This window comes from Bombyx mori, chromosome 1 (genome assembly GCF_030269925.1).
Source record: "Bombyx mori chromosome 1, ASM3026992v2".
In the NCBI taxonomy this organism is placed as follows: domain Eukaryota; kingdom Metazoa; phylum Arthropoda; class Insecta; order Lepidoptera; family Bombycidae; genus Bombyx; species Bombyx mori.
Window position 1 is genome coordinate 7,307,098 of NC_085107.1, and position 25,509 is coordinate 7,332,606.

General features: G+C 35.1%; 1 protein-coding gene across 2 annotated transcripts in view; it reads left to right on the forward strand.

The window, feature by feature from the left end:
- LOC101740424 (homeobox protein caupolican) overlaps nucleotides 1-25,509 on the forward strand; it is a 66,317-nt gene that overhangs the window by 9,000 nt on the left and 31,808 nt on the right. The window contains exons 2-3 of one of the 2 annotated variants that reach the window (XM_012693445.4): nucleotides 20,217-20,540; nucleotides 24,897-25,006. In XM_012693445.4, the coding sequence (XP_012548899.2) occupies nucleotides 20,217-20,540; nucleotides 24,897-25,006 (434 nt within the window). The remainder of the gene's footprint in view (nucleotides 1-20,216; nucleotides 20,541-24,896; nucleotides 25,007-25,509) is intronic. The other variant, XM_021350375.3, reaches the window with a different exon arrangement.

Below are 25,509 nucleotides of genomic sequence, written 5' to 3' on the forward strand. Positions count from 1 at the left end.
TTAATACGTTCAAGTCTCCGTTTCGTTCATGGTACGTTTTTATTTAAATAGCAATTAAGTACAAGAATGGGCTGTAAACGTTCCTGCGTTGTATCGGGCGTTTTAAATACTTCTCACTGGCTCCAGTTCAAGCTTCATCGTATTATGAAACAAAATCGTCACAATAGCCATACATTATTGACACACACGGCTTGGAGTGTTGTTTGTTGTTTCATATATAAAAATTCTTGTTTTTGAATAATTCGCATTCGTATCTTTTGTACTTGTAATAAATATCCATGGGCATATTATTTTATTATGAGACATTATATTGTTTTTATAGAGAAAACCATTTAACGTAACTATATCGAAATAGAACAATTAAAATCAAATAAAACAATTAGATATTAATCACACAATAAATGTTGAAGAATTATTTTTCAAAATTTTTTTAACGCAAAACAAAACAAAAATGTTAAACCAAAAACCGATTCTCAAATTCAAAATTACACATTAAATTGTATGCGTTCGAATTAATTGGCTCGCATTTCGCTAATCACATACAGTTGATGAATCAAAACGATCGTCTTAATAGTAAACGATCTCAAAACAAACCTATTGTTATCTTATAGAGTTTTCATTCGTTACATCTTAATTGAAATAAGCTCGAACAAAAGCCGACAAAGTTGTACTTATTCACGACGTACGAGCCTCGTCTGATTCTGGAGTTTCAAATTACAGTTAAAATATTATGTGAGTGCGGTTCGAAGTCTCTGAACGATTGACCATTACACAATTGTCGTGTCATGGAAGTGGAAGGATAATCCAATTCACATACACCACGGAACCCTATCATTTAACTGATGTTGAGTGGTAAAACGAGTCTTTCATAGACTCAAGTAAACTATTTTTTAATCCTTCCAATGCCAACTAGATTCGAGCCCATTTAATCCGTCCAATCCACAGCCAAGCTCTTGTTCAGCCTTAAAGAATTTTCTAAGCTCAACATAACCCATTTCTTGATTTTTTTCTTCCTTCCAACAAACCTGGAGCGTTGCAGAATATAAAGGTAATAAAAGAATTATAATTGCTAACTAGGTCACTTTAACAGAAACCTTATTTCATACATTAACTTTCGGATAGGATTTAATTAATAACACTCTACGTCGTTGATATTAAGACAGTTCATTGTAACAAAAAAAAAACTGGCACTGAATACGCTAGCCTAGCAGGAATTATCGTATCCTATGATGAGACGCAGCACTTTTCAACATCATTAACAACGCTATATAATGCAGCATTAAAGCGCTGAGGCTCTCATTGTGTGCTGATGCCGTACGATTTAGTTACCCGCTTTTCCTATTCATACTAAATTTACGATAGTCATTTCTATGAGCGTTAGAAATAATCGGCCTTTTCTTGGCCTTCTTTTACTGGTGGTAGGACCTCTTGTGAGTCCGCGCGGGTAGGTACCACCACCCGGCCTATTTCTGCCGTGAAGCAGTAATGCGTTTTGGTTTGAAGGGTGGCGCAACCGTTGTAACTATACCTGAGACCTTAGAACTTATATCGCAAGGTGGTGGCGCATTTACGTTGTAGATGTGGCTCCAGTAACCACTTAATACCAGGTGGGCTGTGAGCTCGTCCACCCATCTAAGCAATAAAAAAAAACGAGTATCCACGAAGCGTTTTCGATATATAGTTCTCTTTCTCGACTGCTGTTAATACGACTAACCGCAACCAGTTTCTTTGAGACGGTACTTGATCGCCGAGCCCCAACTTGTATCAACCATACGCAGCGACTTTACGAGGTTCATAAGTTCACTTATAAAGTGGCTGGACGTAAATCTGACGGCATAATGAAGTTATAGATAAAAGTGTGCGTTAATTAAATCAAGTCTTAAAATGTACATCTCTTGAAACGAGAACGATTTTTATGGATCGTGGACGTCGAAAGTTTGTTCGTTCGATGCGTGATTTCGGAAATTCGTTATTTTTGTACTTAGCCGTCTGTGTATCTTAAGGAATTCGTTTGGAATGTTACTCTACAAACGAGTCAGGTTTATCTATTGATGACAACTATTAACTTTAATCGACAGTAGAATAAGTTTATGCTCGGAGATGCAGAAAAATCGGGATAATTAAAAACGCTTGGTATTTTAGAACAATATATTTTGCGGTTTCACTACATAACAGTGCTTCTGTTTTATTGTTATTTAAAATTTTACTCGGGATAAAAATACAATGTAGAAAAGCTGCGATAAAATTTAAATAATTAATGTACGAATTATACTAACAGTCTTTTATTTGGGAGCACTAACATGGTTTTTAAAAATTATTTTATATGTATAAGTTAAAACGATTAAATATAAGAGAAATGTGATTTTTATTGTTTTGTTTTAATAAATATGAAAATTATCAAATTTTTTCTAATAAGCAAAGGACAGATAGACAAATCTCTTAATTTTATCGAACTGTATGTAATAGGTTTGAAAGTCACCTATACATTGATAGCTAGAAAAGTTTTAACGAAGGACGATGATCATAATACAATTTAACAAATGTTAAATTAATGGAGGACATAAAATTAGAATAAAGACGCAAAAAGATACAATAATTGTGAACGAAATGCTGACCTTTGTTATGGGATTGTTCAAATCCCAATTAATATTTTGATATGAAAGAAAAGTTAAATGCCACTCTCAAGTAATTGGGACAAGTAAAAATGCGTAGTTTATTTGTGCGCACTGCTTTGCAAATTTTTATTTAATTAAAGTATTCTAGTTCTAGTGTCAGTAGAAACAGCTTCAAATTTCGAATTTAAACTTTAAAGAACTAGAAAATTAAACTTTATTAGTAATTAATATTATACAGCGGATCAAGCCGACGTAAAAGACGAGAAAAAATCAAAATGAATGAAGTATAAAGTCGATACGGGCGTCGACGGTGGAGTACGCTTCGCGTTAACCAACAGTACCACCATTCATTTAAGTTTGTAATGAGCCGTGAACAATCATCGTCTTTTCTGCATTCGCCTTCGACTGGTGAACGTTGACCTCTTTTTATTTGAAATCGTTATTTGACTGTGGCACCCATTTCGAGTTTAATAAAGCGTACCTAATAAAAAACCGTGATTAAGTAAATGTTCGTACTGTGAGCTATTGTTCTTGATAATGAGCCAATGTTTAATGCGTGTGCATATTTTTACATTTGTATGTAACATGATATTATCGCTTCGGGAATTTGCTAATTAACTGATTTTTTTTTCCGTGCAACGACCTAGTGGATTTCGTAAATGCGATTTTTGTAGTTTGAACGCAAATAAAACGTGCTAGTTGAAATTTTATCTATATGTAGCAATTTTTTTGAAAATACAGCAATTTTTATAGCTGCACCGTGGCCGCAAAACTCGAATTAACATTAGTCAGATCTTGTATTATGTTGTTATTGAATACAAATTGCATATTACGGAATATCATTGATATCGGTCGTTAGCATTTATCACTTATTAATGTTAATCAAGTTGCAATAAGTCGTTGTAAAAAGCACTTTGCTTCAATAACCAATTTCCGCAAAATGGCATTAATGTGCGGAATACTCAAGTTAGATTATGACGTCATCGCCTTTTGTTCCACGCGAAGGAGAGGGATTATCCTCAACACAATAAAAATCGATATCTGGAATCTTTTGTCGAGTATCTCACCGTAAACCCGACACCGTATAGTATCGTTCTTGGGTCCGTTCCCGACACCGCCACGAGTGCACACGGCTCACCCTAATCAGATAGTTTCATAAGACGCTTGTTTCTCGGAAATTTTAATTAATTTCTCCGAAACGAAGGGAGTGCAATGTTCACGCGGTTCACTGTATTCTGTTCTCTCGTTACGGCGACGACGAATTTTATTGTGATAGTGTTTCCCATATTAAAATACAGGCGCAACCGGATTTCTGGGGCTGTGTGTGCGTGTCGCGTACGCCTTACCCATGCCGTGGAGACACACTCGAGCGTACCGATTAAATTTTTCCGACATATTACGTCTTCCTGCTCGGTGATAAGGTCTAATGTTGTCGGCGAAATCAGTCGAACGGAACCACGAGCAATTTAATATTGTTTTGATTTTAATAAAACCTTTCGCGTTCATACACAGCTGCGGAATATGATTCGACGCGGCAAACAAAAGGTCAAGCTATACATATAGTAATCCTATAATATTATTTGAAGGAGATGTTAGTTAACATGTGTCAAGACATAGGAGGCTCCCCTGTTATGCTGACGAGCTGTTATTACGTCAGAATTTATTACACATTACGCATCCATAATAAACGACTAGAACATTAAAGAGTGACATGAGTGAGCGTACGCTTTAATTTTAACTTTTTTTTTATTATATTTATAAGAATTATATTGTAATTCCTTCACGTTAACGCCTAACAACGGGACTGTAATAAAAATTCGACCGACAACTTTTTGTTAACGCATTGCCCCGTTTATTTAGTTAATGAGCTACGTTGAGTGGTAAAAGAATTAATTAGCAGTAGACAGTTGTAATACACATATAAAACACGTTCGTCCGCGATCACAGACAGATCTTTCGTTCGTCGCGCGACATTTCGGCGACTTGTGAAAGTTTATCACCTAAATAACAATATCGTGTTCTTAATAAATATTAACACGTAAGCTCCGGAGTGCGATCGTAATTAATACTGAACTCTAGAATGAAACAATTACTGTTTTCTTAGTTTACATTGTTGTATGATTGAAAATTGAATATAGTTTACAAACCGTTAAATTCAATAATAATAATTATATAATATATTTTTTTTATTCTGATTTGCTCTAGTATTAAAATAATTGTGATTTCGGTTCTTTATAACGTGTGCATATTTTCAAGTTAATTCAAGGTCTTGATGTTTGTGAAAATTACTTTAAATTGTTCCGTAACATGGATAGAGGTCAAGCTAATAAAGGCGCTTAAAAAAATAATTGTATTTCTTGTATGTATTTCCCGAATTATAACTATATTATTGTGAACTCTGATGAGCTTAAAACGTATTTGAGGTTAATTCCTCCGATGCCTGCTTTATTTATTAAATTGAAATCACGGTCACGGTAGACTGAAATTAAAATCAACATGACAATACTAAACAATTGTAATATTATATAATAATATAATTTCATATTAACCTTTCTGTTTGCGGTAAAGTATATAGGTAATGTAAGAACTCTGCAAAACAAAATAATCTTCAAGTGAATACACAGTTACCTTATAAAGGTCAATTTTGAAAAAGCGACGTAAAGTCACGTACGCTGTGTTCCGAATTCCTTTGAACCTATCACAAAAATTCAATGACTGTTCAATCAATGTTTAATTAATAAAACGATTGTGATTGTCATGAATTAGCTAGTGAGGCGTGAGTGTCCTCTGACGATTTCGCCGAATTACGAGTATGTTTAAAACTTAGAGAACAAATTTTTCATGATATTATTTTTCATATACCTAATATAGTTTACTAAATAGAACACCAGGTGTATCTGGATCAATGAAACTCGTTAATACCTGTCAACATCGAACGTAACCTGGGCACTATACGCCTTATTTCGTTTGTTATATAAGACATCTATCACAGTCTAGTAGATTAAAATTCGATATGAAACAAACTTACGAATATGGAGTTACACATGTATGACAATTACGTTGTATGTAGCGAGAGGGACATCTGTGTGCGAGAGAGGTGCTCGCATATCATTAGTTCACACCTCGTCGCCTCCGAGCCGTCGCGGCATCTGCAGACGGCGAGTTTAATACACAGACAGAAAGATTGAACAGCTAGACACTGTACATGTTGCATAACTTACGCTTAGGCGATATTAACTGCACGGTGCCAGGTGATGTATCATTTATGAATTTTAGGAAATAATGTTTGTGAGCTAAGGATTTTATGTATCTATATATTAATACGTGAAGCAAAAACTTTGTATCCCTTTTTACGAAAAGCGCGCGGACGGAGGAGTATGAAATTTTCCACACTTATAGAGAATATAGAGAAGAAGTGTACAATGCTAATTTTTTTTTTAAATAATGCATAAAAGATACAGTAAATCAATAAAGAAAACATTACACACACTACATAGTAATACCATGTATTTGACGCACACACGCATGCATACTATTTATTGCCAAACTTTTGTTCTTGATGTCTGTTGTCAAATTGAGAAAAGATTAAATATATGTTTGTCTTTGTTAATATTTTTTATAGTGTAGTCTTGGTGAAATTTGTGATTATAGAAGTATAAAATACAATCATAATAGTGTACAAACTTACAATTCCAATTAATTTTAGTCGAATTTCGACTACTTTGGGACCTCTAGTATTATTAAATTCGAAAAAGCGGGTTCGGCTTATCGATTGCAGAATGGCAGTAGTGACTCCTACACAAGTCCTCCTTATGCTAACGTTTCTAAAACAAGCTGCATAGTTACAGAGAGTCAAACTACATTCACACTTGAATAACAATTCAAACAAAAAATCAATACTTATTCGACTAACCATGACAACAGCTGTGTACTCCACGTATTTCTCGGACTTATAATAAATTGTTTTGGTGAATTCAATATTTTTTAAATATCGAATTCTTTATTTAACGCATTCTCTTCTGCGTCTCCCTGGTGTAGAGGATAAGACGCTCAGTTTTTTCCGTATCTAGATCGATACGAAAGTGTCAATGTTCAAATTCCGCAGATAAGTACCGTTTTTGCTACGAAACAGTAATGCGTATCAGTTTTAAGGGTACAGCAGTTGGTTAAATCACTTGAGACTTTGACGTCATATCTTAAGGTGGATGACAACGCTCACGTAGCTGATGTCAATGAGCTCCGGTAATCACATTCCATCAGGTAGTTAGTTGATGATCTCGTTCAACCAGCAACTTAATATAAAAAAATAAAATAAATCATCTGTGTGTCAGAAATTTTAAGCGGATTGATTTTCTTTCTTTTATTTTTGTTTGTAATGGGATAGGCTACTCAATCTTCAGATACAGTCTTATATTTTTTGCGTGCAACTTTATCTTTTTATTCTTCTTTTTTTTCGGATTTTATTTTGTTTAAATCATCCCTATTTGAACTCGCTCTTCAAGCTAATGCCCTTTCTATATATATAAATATATGTTTACGGAATACTCGTTAACTACCTTCTTAAATATTTAAGAGTTATTTAAGCTTAAATAAATAAGCTTGTATTGACTGCTGTACGAGTATATATATATATATACATACAAGCTGTATCAATACATGGGATACTATTTGTAATTGAAAATGACATATGACATGACCCTTGTAATGCCAGATATATCTGCTATATTTAATAGGATAGTGTGTTCATGTTCATGTTCATGGTTGTAGGTACCAACGGATCTGTGAATCGACTGAAACCTTAAACATTGTTGGTTTCATGTGTCACACACAGAAAACCCAATAAAACTGGAATATACCTACAATTTTATTACATTATTTCTGTAATACAAAATTATTGCGTGCCAAACCGTGAGTAATGTCTTTTATTTAATATAATGGAAGTGATTAAATGACAATTTTAAGAAATGTTTTCATTGGATAATTTTCACGACCGTGTGTACGTATTTCGTTTGACGCTTTAGAAATGTCCTGTAAATGGAACACTTTCGCACCAAAATAGCCGTGAAACTGTTGAATTTTCTAATTAAAATAAATTACGAACCAAAAGTAAGTAATTTAAGAAAAAAACAGTTACAGCTTAGCCGTTGAATATTTGTCGCTGGAATAAATAATTTCGAGAGTTTTCGGTGCGTTATCATTTTATTATATTGTAACATATTTATGAATTACAACAGTTGATTATAATGTTTCATTGTTTAAAAGAGTTTTACGAAACACATTATTTTATGTGGTAAGCCAAGTAAAACACGGAGCACGCGTTCATAGCATTTCGAATAAAAAAAATGTTTCTACTGAGGAAGTTAGAAGACTTTACGTACTTAATACGTGGCTAAATAATGAAGAACGTTAATTATTTGGTCCTTTACATTAACCACGGCTTTCCATTTTTTAATATTAAATTTACTCATTATAAATAAGCGGTCGCTAGTTCACTTTCACCGAATATGACAAAAGAATGCGTAGAAAGTGCTTCTAATTGAAGTAGCAACAGCAAACTCAGCAGGCCGCAATGAGCATTAAATATTAATAAAAAAACTGATAGTGGAGACGAAATAGAAATACCACGTAAACTCGTATGCATAATAATAAAATAATTAGAATTAATTTACGGACAATTTACGATTTCACATTTTATGTGTATTTTTTAGCCTCGTTGATACAGAATTAAATTATAACATCATAATTCTACGACGTTCGTTTTGTCTTTCTGTTTTTGAGTGAATTAAAACAAACCTTTGACAGGTAATTACACAAAAAATATAAAACCCAATTATTTTCAGAGCAAGTGTGCTTATTGCGGAAAATAGTAGGTTTTATGGAAAATTGACAGCGTGATGATTGTACTCATTTAAAAAAGAAATAACAAATCTCTGTTGACATATTAAAAAATTGACACGGCTTTGAAAAAAAAATTACTGACACTTTCCACACTCGATCACAATTTGAATCGGACGGATCGCGCAGCGGGCAATTTTGTATGTGAAGTTATTTTGGTAGCACAGTTGTCGATTAGCGGGTAACGACAGGGAGTGGGCAATAAAGGCTGGATGGGGAACTGTACGGGATGTTTTGCATCGCCACGGGTTTATGGCGGCTGTATTAACCGATAATTCAAAATTCGATATTCCACTGCCGGTTCTAAACACAACCTGACACGGAGGCGGTTAACGCGAACCATCGCCGTAATGGAATATCGTATCCGCCTAGTCAAACAGAAATTGATTTACACGGTGTAATCGAAATAGCGCTCGGGCTGGTCTATATAAATTGTTGCCATATTATTAGGACAAAACGATGGCTACCACAGGTTCTCAAATTAACAACAAATTTGAAAATTAACTTATTCAACATATGTGATGTTCCAATATATTGTTACGGCATTTCTTTGATCTGGAAACGTTATTTAGAAAAGCAGTTGCCTGATTAATGCTTAGTAGTAACGTGACTTCGATAAGGAAAATCAGATTCTTGGCAATCTGTAATCGTACGAATTACTATTAATAATTAATATATCAAAAGTAGTAACTGCGATAAAGTACCTAAACTATGGAACTGATACTTGGGATATCGCTTATATCATTAACGCTTCAGGAGATAAGAGTGGGCAGAAATTTAAATTATTTGTAATGAACAAACACGACATAGCTCGACATAGCTTATATTTTATTGGATTTCATAAAATAACTTCTCCTGGAAACCAAGATAACCTAAAGTTCAAGCTAAAAAATAACAACAAGCTAATTAACATTAATAACAACAGCAAGTGCAACAACTAAAAAAATTGGAGAATAATTTTAAAGTAGACGAACACAGGAACTAATTTTTTTAAATAAAAAAATGTGTCAGTTCTTAGAACATTTTTTTATTTTTTTTTATTGCCTTTGTAGGCAGACGAGCATACGGCCCACCTGATGGTGAGTGGTTGCCGTCGCCCATGGACTTCAGCAATGCCAAGGGCAGAGTCAAGCCGCTGCCTATCGAATACCTCTAAAAGCACTACAAACTCGAATACCTCTAAAAGCACAAATGTTCCGTAGCGCCTCGCCTCGTAATGTTCGTAAACTCATAGTGTACGCGATCACAGGGCTATTAAGCAGAATAATTGCTGGTTATTAATAGACAAGTACTCGTAACAGGAGCACATGTTGATTCCATAACACGACCTAATAAATCTGGGTGAACAATCAGAAACAACTTCATTAATGAATTCAGATTTACATTTACGATCACTATATTGATTCACAGATACTTGTATAATGAGTATGTATATAGATAAGGATGTTGCAAAAGAAGAACTCATTGATTCAGCCGTGTGTAAAATTACAATTTTTTTTCCACTTTCAAATTTAATAGGACATGACAGATTCCATGGTCTGTTCATACCATTTTATGAATGCCCATCCGAATTGGCACATAAAGGCAATAAATTTGTTATTAACAATACATTAAAGCATTCTAACGTCGATTGAAAATATTCCTTTCGCGGGGTCATTATTAAACAACACCGACTTTTTAAGTATCGAATTATTTTAAACATGTAAAGTTTTGTTTCGAATCTTTGCACACTCGATGGAGTGTATCGAGAAAGTCTCCGGTTGCCCTTAAAGGACTTGCAATTTTATGAATGAGTTATTTGAATGAATAAAAATAATAATCGTTTGCGAGGCGAAGAGCGGTGTGCGTCGGAATAGCCATTTAAAACGAATATTCGTTTGGAAATAAAATGTTTCACCTGCCCATAAAAGAGTTGATCATATATCGGCTAACAAAGTACAGATTTAAAATTATTGTTTGTGAATTGTAATTCTGTATTTATTGCTATTAAGAATGGATTTATTGGTTTTAGATTTTTCCATTATTCGATCTTTCATTTCTTGGTAATAATTTACAGTACCTACAAACGACTAGTAAACATAATCGTGTTAAGGTATTAATGTTTAAAGGAAGACCATAATGCTTTTGAATTATTAAAAAATAATTAAATTACAAAAAAACAATACGACATCCACATTATTCAACATTTATTACTATCATATTATTATAAGTAGCTATTACTAGGACGTTAATTAAAACGAGCCTAATTCTCTATTGAATGAAAAAAAAATACAGCGATAAAAGTAATTAAATTATAATTTCTCGAAAAGCTTGATTATCTGTTGCCCACACTCGCTGATGCGTTGATAACAAATTCCTGTTACGGATTGCCGACACCCGTCGCTTTTTGTGGACACGGAAATTTTGACAGAAAACCGCGCCTAAACGTACACGTAGTTCTAACTTGTAGTTTTTTAAGTTAATAATAATAATATTAATGAAAGTTTAATATGTATTTTCTTTCAAAACATCCAAATTCGACATTAAATGTAAATATCACCCCATAAACTTAAATATTTTAGACGGAAAATTATCTTAATAAAAAATATACAATATTCTTTCTAAGGCTGTCTCGTTATTATTTTATCAGTCGAAAAAACATAATTCAACCGAATGATGTCCGCCCTCCAAACTACGAATAAATTTAACGACATTAAAATATGCACGCATTTTAATTTATTTTATACACCATTATTACGTATTTATCTTCACATTTCCACTTTCGTAGTGTTTAAAAACGATGTGTGCGGTTCGTTTTTGGTATTTATTCTACCCTTAATGCACCCTAATTAAGTAAGGTGTGATATTCTTTAAGGCCGCTTTAAGGGTGGGCCGAACTCGAGTTTTATCAGTACGGATATCTAAGGCAGGATGCGGTCGAGTAACTCTTTCCGATCTAAATGTAATTGTCCAATTAAATACGAAATTTTATGGAAATTTGTTCGACGCCGAACTTGTATACAACACTAGTGGTATGGTTCAGCTTTCAAATTATATTGCGTGGTGTACAAAAACCATTTATTCCGTTATTTGTATTATTATTCTGATTTTTAAAATACTTGTATTTTAAGATAAATTTTATTAACCGATTACAACGTACTGTATATACAAATTTCAAACCAGAGTACATTATCACTATACATATGTACATATATGTATTTATAATCACTTTTAATACTCTGCCAATTTAGATACAGTTTCCAACAGTGGATAATTCGGCTAACATTTATGTATTAATAAAGGTGGAGCAACTTCTAATTAGTTAGCTACACCGGATCTTGCTTTTTGGATATCACGTCAGCGTTCCAATCGTCAGGTATCTCCGAGCCTGATCGGAAGAGACCAAACTTAAGGCCTTTAGTATTCGTTTTATTGTAAACAGTTGACACCTAAGTGCTCTCACTCTGAGACAACTAACAAGTTATTGTCAACGTTTTTACGACTCGTAAAGATCCTTTTTTCAGTGCACAATAATAAGCTACATAACTCCTTTATCCGGAGTATGCGTGACATACGATAAAAGAAACAAGACCATAGTATACTATTGTAAAATAATGGTAGTTAAAATCTGAAAAGACACGTTTTGTTAGAGCCTTAATTGATACAATTCTACTGAAGGCAGCCAAGTAAACTCAACCGACTCAGACTAGATCGATAGTATCATATTTTTGGATTGTCATCAACGTTTTCCAAGTTTAATAATGTCTGTTCGAGAAAGTTTCGAAATACGTATAGTTAGTAGTTACAAATAAGCATGGATCGTGCTTTTTGTGAGCCTACCAATGAGAATAATCAAATAAAATTGCTAACATTAATTACTGTGGTATAATTGATCAAAACTGAAGTTACTCAATATTCACGTTTCAATTTCGATTTCACACGTTATTTTTTTAATTCACTATTGCGACCAATTGAGTTATAAATAAAACGCAGTGTGGAGTCTTCGTTAATGTACTGTATTGGTATCAAACGCTTAAGCAATATTAAGATTGACAAGTCATGAACTCACGGTAAACTGGTCCATTGTGACGGATATACCAGAGTACCTAATTGTAATCTAAAGTAAAACAAAACATTTTGATTAATGACTACATTATTGTTTTAAATGGTTAAGGTTACCCACGGTGCAAGACGATGTCTTTTGGTATACCACAAACGAGCTAATAACTACATATCCAAAATATAATATAATTTATATAAGTACTAGTTGAGTCCCGCGTTGAGTCCCGCGATGTTACCCACTGAGCCTTTGCTCGCCCACCTGTACTGGTGAAACTGGGAAGGTCTCCGGGCCACCAGTAATCCTACTATCATAAAAAAAAAGATGTTACCCGCGGGGTATTTGTCGTACCGCTAGAGAAGTCACCGAGCGAAGCTTGTTTAAAAAAAATAGCCTAAGTTACTTTTTATATGATCAATTACCTATAAGTGAAATTCCGGCAAAATAGGTCTACCCATTTCAGAGATTAGCCGGAATAAACTGACAGACAGACAGACAGACAAACAAAAATTGTAAAAAATGTTATTTTGGTGTATGTACCATATACATATAAGTATATTCATGTGCATATAGTAAAAAGCGGTTATTTCAATATTACAAACAGACACTCCAATGTATATAGATGACTCTTAATTTCGCTGGCGCTAAATTTGTTACACAGATCGAATGAAACGCTTTGCCTTTTCCCGGGATAAAAAGTTTCCTATGTCACTCTCTGATCGATAAACTACAATTCGATTTGTAGATCCGTTGATAGAAGAAATCGCGAACACGCGAACATACTACCCCTATATATTTTTGGAATATATATCTATATGCTTGACGTTGTCTAGGTCAAGTCACTATTAAAGATATCCTAAATAATAATCAAGGATAATTACCAATCTTTGTATATATCTGTATTCAGTTATTTTTTAATGATTGAATAACAAGCATACAAACATAAAAACGACCAACCTGGCGAGGATCACAACGTTAACTCGTCCCACGTTAGGACAAGATTGAAGTTAAAGTTATGCACACCGGCTGCCTTATCATTCGCGTCAGAATTAATCAATTGGCGGTACCTTTAAGACAGAAGCTGTGGTTGACAAATGACAGATATCGAAAGTATCCATGAACCGTGTCATTGGCCGCGACATGCATCCTTTTCGGTGATTTCGTCCCTATGCCTTCTTCTTCTTCTCTACGCTCCCTCATTACTGAGGATCGTGACTCCGTTCCAGCTTGTCGACTGCCCGCCTCCGGTCAATCGGTTCCGGTCAATTGCCTGGTGTAGTGCAGCGCTAAGTGGTCTGCTGGTTTGCTCGGAGTTCTGATCGGACCAACGTTTGGGGCTCCGGCCTCTAGGACGTTTTCTTTCTACTTTTCCAGTGACCATCAGACATTCCAAGCTATCTACACCTATGCGGGCAACGTGGCCAAAGTAGCGCATTATGCGTTGCAGACAGGTGGTAGACAGGCGTTGAGCATTCTCCAGGTTAAGCTGCTGTAGGGCCGAGATGTTTGTGCGGTGGGCTGTTCATGGAATCCTTCTCAACACCTATGCCTACGTTTGTATAAATTAATCTTGCCTTCCAACACTCAAGGCTATGTGTATTTTTATTGAAAGAACAGTAGATGCCACCACTTTTAGAGCGGAAGCTTGCGAGATTTTGACATTACTTAATTGCCAAAACAAATACATTAAATCTATATCTACATTCGAGTATGTACGTTAATCTTCGCAATCGCTCAAACAATACAAAGACGGTTTTTACAAAACATCACAAAACTTGTGTGTCTTTACAAAAGTAAACATTCGTCTGTACTCGCACACCTAACATGTACTTAAATATTCAATTAAATGTACGAATAAAACAATTAATAACACAATTTAATTGCCAAAAACATAACTAGTAGTGTTTATAGCTGAAATGACCTTTGAGTAGTTTTTCGAAATAAAACATAAACAAGACAAGGCAAATGACCAAGATTAAGAAGAACCAATTGGGATTCACAAAGCACACAACAAAGATTAAAAACGGCCAGTTCGGGTTCAAAACAATTCAAATTGTATCAATATATTTTCTCTAGGTCATATCTAAGTTTTACAAAACCCTTAGCGCATCGTTAAAGTTAAAAAAGGGGATGATAAGAAGGCGAAGGTAGGTGTCAAGATCATAATAAAACTGGTAGTAAGGTGCTAAGGATGTTGGCTCTCGCAAGCGATTTTTTCGCATAGCTGATTCACACGATAATCTTATAATAAGCAATGGTAGCAGTAGTATCAGCGGTAGAAGCAGTAATAAACTGAGTAATATAGAAATCGGATGTTGAAAAAATTTACGATTCAAAATGTAGCTACAATTAAATGTAAGCTTCGTCTTTCGGCCAAGATACGCAAATAAAAAGTGATTATTCTTAAACTTTGAGAAACTTTACATTCAATAAGTCTTATAAGTTGACAGTTTTTATTATTATTATTGTTTAATTTTTTTAACCTTCATTTTTATTTGTAACTACTAGTATTGACATCTGATATATAGCTGAACCGGAAACTTCAGAGCAGTCTTACGTTCTTCGGCGGGCTAATAAATAAAGCTATTAAATATATCCTTTTATTAAATTCTAAGTCTTAACCACTGACTTACATGCAGTTGCCGTGCATAAAGTCTGGATCACACGATACATTCATAACGCATTGTCTTGAATGATAATTACGATTTACTCATCACTCATACTGTATTCTAAAAGATTTTTGCTTGTTTTTATTAAAAAAAAATTTAAATGATAACAATAAACCTGTTTTCACATCGTTTGTTTCAATGTAAAAGATCAGATTTATTTGAATATGGCATTGTAAAAATTTAATTTTCGTTTTATGACTGACGTGCTCTTTTGAGTTTTAATTTATCATTATATTTCGTATAAATCAGAACGAGTGATGTTCGCTGCATTAAAACCGTTTTATTTATAACACGATCTTTTAAATTTAACGATTTACGTAAATTCTGTAATGTATATTATTTAAAAAGAAAAAGAGAAATGTTTATGTACTATTTTCTACATTCACTTAGAACATTTTGTGCCAAGTTATTGTCAACGTTTTTACGACTCGTAAAGGTCCATTTTTTAGTGCACAATATTAAGTTACTTAACTCCCTTTATCCGGAATATGCGTGACATACGATAGAAGAAACAAGACCATAGTCAATTTATATCATTTTATTTGTAACTAAATATATTGCGGATTATCTGTTTTAACTGTTTTGTAAAGTTCCTTTATCGAAAAGTAGACAATTCGAAAATAATATCAAAACTAATGACCCTTGTATTTATTCAGAGAATTCACTTTGGGCTTAAATTATTGTGGCATGCGTATTGGAAAGTGTAAAAACAGCGGGCGTGCCAAAATATGAATAAAACAATCGAGTGAATTTTTGTACTAAAATTCAATAGGTCAATGAAATGAAATGCGTTTATTTCAGGCAACTTAAGCCCATAAAATGTCACATACAATTACATAACATCTAAATCAAAATACAATAAAATTAAAATTACAATTTATCAGAATGACTAAAAATGATTATAAATAATAAATACCTACATAATATATTATTATAATAATAAACTAAAAACTAAAATTTGCAATAATGCACAATACTTTTTATATACGGGAAAAATATCCAATACCAGGTCTAATATAACAATGATTGAAAATTAACCATAACAAAATCTTTAACGTACCTACTTAAAATTGCCGCAAATCAAAAACCTGTAATTTATTAAAGAGAGTTAACGTTTTTTTTTTTTTTGGATTGAGGGATTCTTTTTGAACGAGGTTGACGAACTCGAAGGAAATTTTAATACTCAATCCTAAATACTGATTACTGTTATGTTACAATAGAATGAAGAATTTTACTGGTCGTAGGGCGTTTTGTGAGCTCACACGAGTAGGTACCACCACTCTGACTATTTTGGCCGTGAAGCAGTATTCCTGAAAGTTGAAGGGTGGAGCAGCCGTTGTACTGTAAAAACGGAAACTTAGAAGTCATGCCTCAAGGTGGGTTGCAGTATGTACGTTGTTGATGCCTATGTGGCCTCTGTGACCACTAATAATGTGGGAAAGCTCGATCATTTGAATGAAGAAAAATAGTTCTACATAAAACAAAAAAAAATATACAAAAATTATCAACTTAACATTCCAAGCCCTCTCATTGAAATTTTATAAACAAAACACATTAAAACGTGCTTAGTAACACATCTGGCCAAAATACACAAACACTATAATTGCCGTTACTTGGTAACTGTAGAAATTTAATAATATTATCATGAGCGATTGTTGTTAAGTTGTTTTTTATGAAAAAAAAATTTATAAACGGTTGAAACTATTCGCACGCTTTTCACGACACAAGCTAAAAGTCATCCCAGCGTGACGTCCGCTTATCTCTCGCCTTCATCGTAATGTAATGCTACTTTTTTTTCTCCCATTATCGTTTTACTACGTAGCATGAAGTGAAGTGGTTAAAACAAAACGAGCAATAAGGATCTAACTCGCGCGATATGTTAGCACTAGCACTCGTGTCTTGTTTGAATGCAATTACTCGCAAAAACTTTTGTAGCGACTCATAAGGAATTATAAATTTGAAACATATTGATGTTAAAGTTAAGTAGGCACTTCAAGAAATATGTCTGTCAACGCTGTATACATTATATGACATACAGGTTATTTTTTAAAAGAGTCATTCTAAAATTGTTTCTACAAAGTAATATATAAAATGTTTCTGAAAACTTTAGATCGTATCTAGATGGATTAGAGTTTAAATTTGGTTGCATTTGCATATTAAGTATACTTATTTGGTACCACGAATGTCGCTCTTTCATTATTTTTATAGGAATACAGCGAATCGATTGAAATGTTAAATCTATTCTTCGACTGTAACTTTTAATGTGTTTATTGATGAGGTTGTTAATTGTGTTTTCGTCTTTACCATATTTTTCAGTGTAATGTTTTAAGCCCAATATTTGGGTAAAACTAATAAATAGACCAAAATGTGACATGTAACAAGGTTTAGGTAAATAAAAAAAAACCTCAAAATAATAAAAGCTGTGATAGTAAAAATGATTTCGGTCGTATTGTCGAAATAATCCAATTATCGTGTCGCCGTTGAGGCAATATCAGGTGAAAGACTAAATAGAATGAATAATCTTCAAACATAATACTTTAATGAGGCCGTTCTGATGCCGAAATTAAGAGAAAAAACCCGGTTTTACCTGGACAAAGGCTCTGGCGTCACTCACGGTTAGCTAACCGGAGTACATGTCATCGATATTTTTTTGCTCGGCTGATGTCTTTAACGAAATTCATGTCATTGGGTCCGATTTCTCTAAGATTAACGTTTTTTACGTTATTTAACAAATAGATCGGACCTCTATACGTTCGAATATTCAGTTACATGGTTTAACACTTAAAAGGGCTTAACGACTCTAACACATCCTGCGGGTTACGATAAAAAAATACGACAAAAAGAGAATACTCCTCGTGTTTGTTTTTTAAAAGATGTCTTTCTGAGATAAGGTGCAGCGGCTCTTCAGTCCTCGAACCGTTCGATATTTGAAAAGGATATGATGACAACGTTTTTGTGCTCTTTATCTAATAAGCAAGAACCAATACTTACTTAAAGACGTACTTATTTCTGAAGTTTCGTCTACACGATAAATAAGATCAAAGAGTTTATCTAAGTTATTAGTAACAGTAATCGTTTGGCTCATGCTCCGAAAATGTATGAGAATTTGTTTTTATCTTCAGCGTTTACATTGTGTATGTTTTGTTGTACATAGCCCCCACGACATTGCGTCTTACGCATTAAACCTGTTAAAACAATTATCTGTACAAAAACTTTTTGTAAAGATTACTTTGATATAAATTTAAATTTTTTTTCTTCCATACTTCACAAAATATAACAGTGGAATTTTAGTTTTTACACTTTTTAGCTTAAAGTTCTCAGGACACCGGCCGATACGGAAAAGTACAACTGTACTATCACGAAGCAACTACACCTTACGTTTTAAAGACAGAATATTCATCGAATTTCATCTTATCTCCATTTGAGCGGCTTCATTCACATCAAAGTATCTTAGGGTCTTGTATCGTGAACTTGTTAGCTCTTTTAACAGAACAAAAAAATATATTATTTAGAATTAATTATTAAAACGAGAAACAAACCATTATAACATTATAAGTTTACACGAAATCAATTATTTATGATTGCATTAACAGAAATGACATTTAATTTCGACCCCACAACTACTATATAGTTTTCAAACAGATTCACTGTTGAATGTATTGAATCCCTTAAAGCCACGGCGTCGATTTCAGCATCATTCCCCTCGTTCATTCAAATATGATCCGTATGTACATGACCGTTAGAACTAATGGGGCATGCGCCTACATCCCTGAACGTTAGTGGCAAGGATTAAATAAGTATGCAGTGTATGTAATGTAGATAATACAGGGGTCCGACATTTAACGGCTTCAGGATTACCTTAATAATTCCTTTCACACAACAAATGGTTTTTAGCCTACGAAGTCGCAATAGTCGGACTGTCGAAATGTTTCTAGTGCGCCATTCGTGTTAGTGATGTGTGTAGTTAACATTCACGGAAACCTTATATGCGACGGGGGGCTACACAGAGTCTAGTTTACATTGTCACTTTTGTATATATTTGTATTCGATTTAAGTAATCCTGTTTGTTACAAGCGGCATTCCTTATATTTTCCGTTGGCTTTTGATTAATATGAAACTTTGAATGACGAATTTTTAAATCATTTCATACTGCGTTTTAAAATAAAACACTACTAAATAAGCAAGTAATCTTACATTGGAATTTTAATAAACGTTTAGCAACGTGAGAGACAGTCCAGAATCAAGTAAAATTTAATTTGGAATACGCGTGAAGCACAATGAATTATTGTGGCCAGCACAAAGCTCGATTCTAGCGGAATTTCTGGGTTTCTAATCCCATTGAGAACACAATGGATCTCCGAACGGCTGTGGCTATATTTCATTCCAATGACAAATATTTAGAAAGTTATTTATCCACGTACGATTCTGCAGCGCTCAATTAAAAAATGTCGATCTTTATTCGTTTCTCCCACTTTATGATCGCACAACGGACGGATGTTTGTTCGGTGACCGCGGTATTGATTCAGGTAGTCAGAAAAATGAATCCACCACGCCAACAATGCGTCCTCCGATACTCCTGAACATCGTTCGTTATTGTAAAAACTCTGAACCAATTACACGGGCGTAACTGATGAATCGTGAGATATATTTAATGCATTACACGAAAAGGGTTTTGCGAAGTTTTTAAAATCAGGGCTCCGTAGCCCTGCCGATGACACTGATGACGCAGCAGACACGCCCAAGGTTACGCTGCTCTTCACCCTTTTCGCGCAGTCGTTAAATGCATATTTCACATCCATCAAAGTTAGTTAATTTATGCTAATGGCATTATAATGTCGTATGTATTTGTTAATACGAAGCCGATATACCGTGAAAGCGTACCACTCGTTTTGTGCTGAGCGAATGCAAAGCGTCGGGGGGCCCTCCTAATTATTGTTGTTTTGCCAAAGCGAATGTGGAAATCCGCCATAAAGGCATTTCAAAATTTACAACTTACAGAGCACCATATCGACAGCCTCCAACAGTCCGCCGCCGGCGCAAGCGGGTATGAGCGCGGGAGCGGGTAGCGCGGCTCGGCCTAGCTCGCCCGCCGCCGCGCCTCGCTGCTGTGACACCGGACGCCCCATATTCCACGACCCGATCACGGGCCAGACGGTCTGCTCCTGTCAATACGAGTTCCTAAACTACCAGAGGCTAGCTTCGGGCATGCCTATGTCTGTGTACAGTGCCCCCTACTCCGACGCGGCTGCTGCAACGGCAGCCGGCATGGCAGCATACTTTCCTGCCCTAGCTGCCGACCAACCTCCATTTTACACAAACGCGGTAAGCAAAATCGTAACTTACGTCATTACTGGTGGTAGGACCTCTTGTGAGTCCACCCGGGTAGGTACCACCGCCCTGCCTATTTCTGCCGTGAAGCAGTAATGCGTTTCGGTTCGAAGGGCGGGACAGCCGTTGTAAATATACTTGTGATCTTAGAATTTATATCTCAAGGTGGGTGGTGCATTTACGTTGTACATGTCTATGGGCTCCAGTAACCACTTAACACCAGGTGGGCTGTGAGCTCGTCCACCAATCTACGCAATAAAAAAAAAACAAAAAAAACTACCGTATCCATCCGTCGAATCGTTGGCAATATAAACTAAATCATTTTTACTGTGCATTTTTTACATATGTAAATACTCTATATATACGTTTTATATTATTGTGACATCTAAACCAGTATTTGTCCGAACGGCTGCGGTAGGGTCAAGTCACTCGTTTCAATGTGGTAATGTAACATGAATTAGGACGGCGTATTCAGTTTTAATTCCAAATGATTTAAATTAGTTTCTTTAGCGGCTTTACTTGTTTTTTAATAAAGTTAAATGAGATAGGCTGTTCGAAACCTTATGTAAAAAGCAACGCACCATTTATTCTCCATTAAGATTCTTGAATTGAAACGCCGAGGAGTAAAATGGGAAGGTTTTACTTTTACGATTCTATAGATAACGTACCTATTCGTATCTACTTGAATCATTACGTGGCTCGCCGGTAACACATTTCAGAGGTATCACCGATATAATTGGCCAATTCCGACAGCTCATTTATAATGAGTGAGTCATATAATTAAATTTTATAGTTATAAAATTTACGGACACAGCAGACCACTTCATGCGGTTGTCGTTTATAGCTCTTTGACCAGATCAAAGCACGTACTTACACTAAAATAAGGTTGACAGGTTTCCGCAGCCTAGACTCTTAGTTAGGAACCCGCAATTTTATACGCTAACGTTGTGAGGTTAGCGGTAATGTTGTAAAATATTATTCTGTTAAAGTCATTGCTACGATTTATTAAAAACTAATAAAATACATGCAATTTCTTTCAGTAGCTAATTTATGTTCTTAGTATGAACATTCATTTTTCTTGTGTAAACATCTCAAACACGTGTAGTACTTTGTAAAGTTTCACGACGATACTTGTCGCGTTGAATAATAACTTATATTTCGTAATATGCGAGTCGATCGATATAATTCTAAATTAATTAGGATCAACTTGACGTTTGTTTGAAGGATATAATTTAAGTGACAGATTATCAACGACTCCCGCAGCCTTGCTGAGGCCTATTCATTTTTTTTGTCTAGCTCCATTTACAAAAGGTATTACGTTAAAATAATTAGGATCCCATGTCAAAATAGTACCTCAGAAACTCGGCTATAAGAATCTTTCACCGTGTTAAGTAGCTATCATAATACAGGTAACGATATAAAGCTATACATATAAATTGGAATCGTAATCCGATGATGTATGTTCTTTTGTCCATAGCTTCAAAAAAGTTGTTCGCTGCCTCAGTCCCTTTTAATAACTTAATATGTTTAACAATTCCATTCTCAGGATTAAATATATCTTCGAAATTCCTCAGCGAGCACACAGTAGGATTACTTTGTAGCCATACGTTGACTGATTGATATTTATTTGATTAGAAAAAGTCTTGAAATTTTAATTCTTAGGGCGCATGTCAAACTATGTTCTTTTGCTAACAAAAAACTGGATCGGTACACTTAGTGAAGCTACACACATAAAAGTAATAGGAAAGTGTGGAGCCATAAAAAACACTCCCTGTATTAGAGTGTGCCTCGCCGAAAGCCATGTGTGTGGGTTGTGACTTTGAATGATAATGATCATAATAACATAAAAGTAGCCACGGTCCGTAATATATGACGCGTAGTAAAACTTTTGGAGGAAGGTGTTAAAAGGTGGACCGTGAACGTGTCCCGGCAGATGATTCAATCATTCATGGAGATATGATCATACATCATCTGTGGCGAAAGTGTTAACTTGAGCTTCATCTTCAATGGAGTCCTGCCCTAACACCGTTTTTTTTTCTTATTGCACGTCCTTTATTTCTTCTGTAATGTTTCATTTGGAGCCGTTGGATAGGAAGCACGTATAAATAGCTATATAGTCGCTTTTTGTTTGATGTTAACTTCGGATGTCGGATTAAAACGAAATGACGTGTTTGTCTTTTTTATTGTCAATAGACAACGTAAACAAATATAAATAAGATATTTGTTGAAAGGAAAACGTTTACGAAGAAACGGGCCAGTCGCGTGAGGATAAGTCTCCATTCGCACATATGGCGTCGACGTCGCGCAGGAAACGGAGGTTATTATTTAAAAAAAAAAAACAAAAATTTATAGTTCGAGTGAAGTGTTCGATAAATCATCACCTCGCAGTACATTTTTAATAGACTCCCGGCTGTAGTCATAATTCAATTTAAATATAACGTTTACGAATTGCATTCACTAATTCGTTGTTGTTAAACGATTGTTTTTTATATCGGTCATCGTTCTCGTCGAACCCGTCGCTTGCGACGAAGGGCTCGACGAGTAAATTAACCCACAGACAAAGCTCACTGAGTTTCTCGCCGGATCTTCTCATTGGATCGCGTTTCCGATCCAGTGGTAGAGTCTGCGAAGCACGGCTCTTGCTAGGGTTCGTGTTAGCAACGTCGTCAGGTTTGAGCCCCGTGAGCTCACCTACTAGTTATGGTTACGCTGAAATAGCCCCTCAAGGTAAAAAAGAAAGTTTTTTATAAAATCACGCTGAGCTGGTTCTCGAGATCGCCAAAAAAGAATCAAAAATTATAGGCCATTGTTTTTTTTCGACTATGATTGTTAGTTTAATTAATGAATATAGTAATTTTTGTATCATGCCGTCTCATTTCCTTTGAACGACGACTTTTAGTGAGCTACCTGCGTCTGCGTGACTACGGGCCCCAACCGCGGATTAAACTTATTTCTCCTATAAAATATACGTAGCTATTCAAACACGTTAATTTTAAAATAGATAACTTATTTCCATTAAACTAAATGCTGATATGAATAAAGACAACGATTCGGTTTTACTCATTCTCAAAACATATCTGAGACACAATCAATCATAGTTGTGGTTATTATTTACATTGAGCATATTTGAAAGATAAAGGTGAATAAATGCTACATAGTAATATGAGCATAGCTGTGACGTATTAATATAAATGTGCCCATTGATAAACGTTCCTTAGTTTATTTCGTAGAAAACAAAGAAGCATTTAAAATACAATGGGTTTTTAACAGCTTTTCTATAATTCAGAGATAAACGTACGAGGAATTCTTATAATAAAATCAAGCATATGTAAATTGTGTTACGAATTAGTTTTAATGGAATAACCTAACAAATATTGCAGCTGTGTCAGAGAGGTCGAGTCAACAAAGACCAGAGAGCGACTGGATTACGCTGTCGTACTTGAGTTAAATTTATTATCGGATTTTCGATTCGGCCACCAATGAAGTTGTTGGACAACAAAATCTTTTGATAGATTTATCCTGGCTGACCGTATTAAGGCTCGCTCCTGAGTTATTTTTAATGCAACGCTATAAATTTATGGACCCTTAGCGACTGTAAGACTTTTTATGCCTTTTCTCTTGAATTTACAATATTTTAATAATAAATTATTTTATGTCAGATCAACGGAACACGCTTATTCGCGCTCGGAACGTAAGGCGGCCAAACAAAATGTCGTTAGATAAAATAAAACGTATCGTGATTCATTTGTTTAATCTTGAAGACATAAAGAAAGCAAAGTTCAACAGTCCCCCCAATGAGTAACAAAAAAGATACATTTGTCGAACGAAAGATGATTGATGCACGCGGCTCGTATCATTGCCCATTAAATAATAATAGTTAAGACCAAAACGTTGAAGCGATCGATCAAGAAATCAATCCGTCGAGGATCTTTCTCGTAATGGATTACGTCGGAGCTACCGGAAACGGTACAATCACTGTTAATGACACTGTTTAACATGATTATAATAAAAAATAAATTGACGAAAACATGTAAATGTATTATTGTATAGCAGCTGTCCACGCGGATGCATCGCTCACTCGATTAGGAGAGAGACAGATGTCGAACGCTGCCGAACGCGGAGGCCGATTGTGCCTCTTTGTCGCTCGTTGCGAGCTCTCGCTTGCACTTCAAACCTTAAATAGAACGCCTCAGAGCGAGGTAACGCCGCATGAGTCATGTTTTTTCGTGCGTGCATCCGGCTCCATCGAATTATAAGACGTTGTCACGTCAAAATATTGCCAACGATTCGTTATTCCTAATGATTTCTATAAAGACGTGTAAACTTATATTTTATGGCTTACGCTGACAGGCAGCGGGAATCGAGCTGAAAGAAAATTTAGCAGCCAGCGCAGCGAGCTGGCCTTATCCTGCAGTCTATCATCCTTACGATGCGGCTTTTGCTGGATATCCCTTCAACGGGTGAGTTTAATTATAATTTTCAAATACCAAACTAGTTTCAAGTATTTTTAGCTGTGGGCAACAACGGACTAAAATTCGGATAATAATATAATAACGAGACGAATTAAAAAATCCACGACCGAAATCATTGAGCTGATGCTAAATTTTTCTATCGCATTAACACAAAGCGGAATGATGTTAATTAGATTACATTTTTAGCCTAGAATTACTACTTACTTAATGTATAGCACGTGTCCGGTATATTTCCTATCTAGTACGTAAAGCTGGCGGTCCTTTACCACTGGACATCTCTCGAGCACTATGACATGTCTTTCTCCAAACGGAGTTCAATGATAACATATGGCCTGGCGTCTGTCTGGCCTAGACTCGAAGAAAAACAAACATGCTGAATGGTCTCTTAAGCGGTAAACCAGCAGTCAATGGATCGTGAAATGCCTTGAATACGCCGTACCGCATTTTCTGGCATCACGCTGTACCTATCTACTCAGTTAGAAGATAAATCC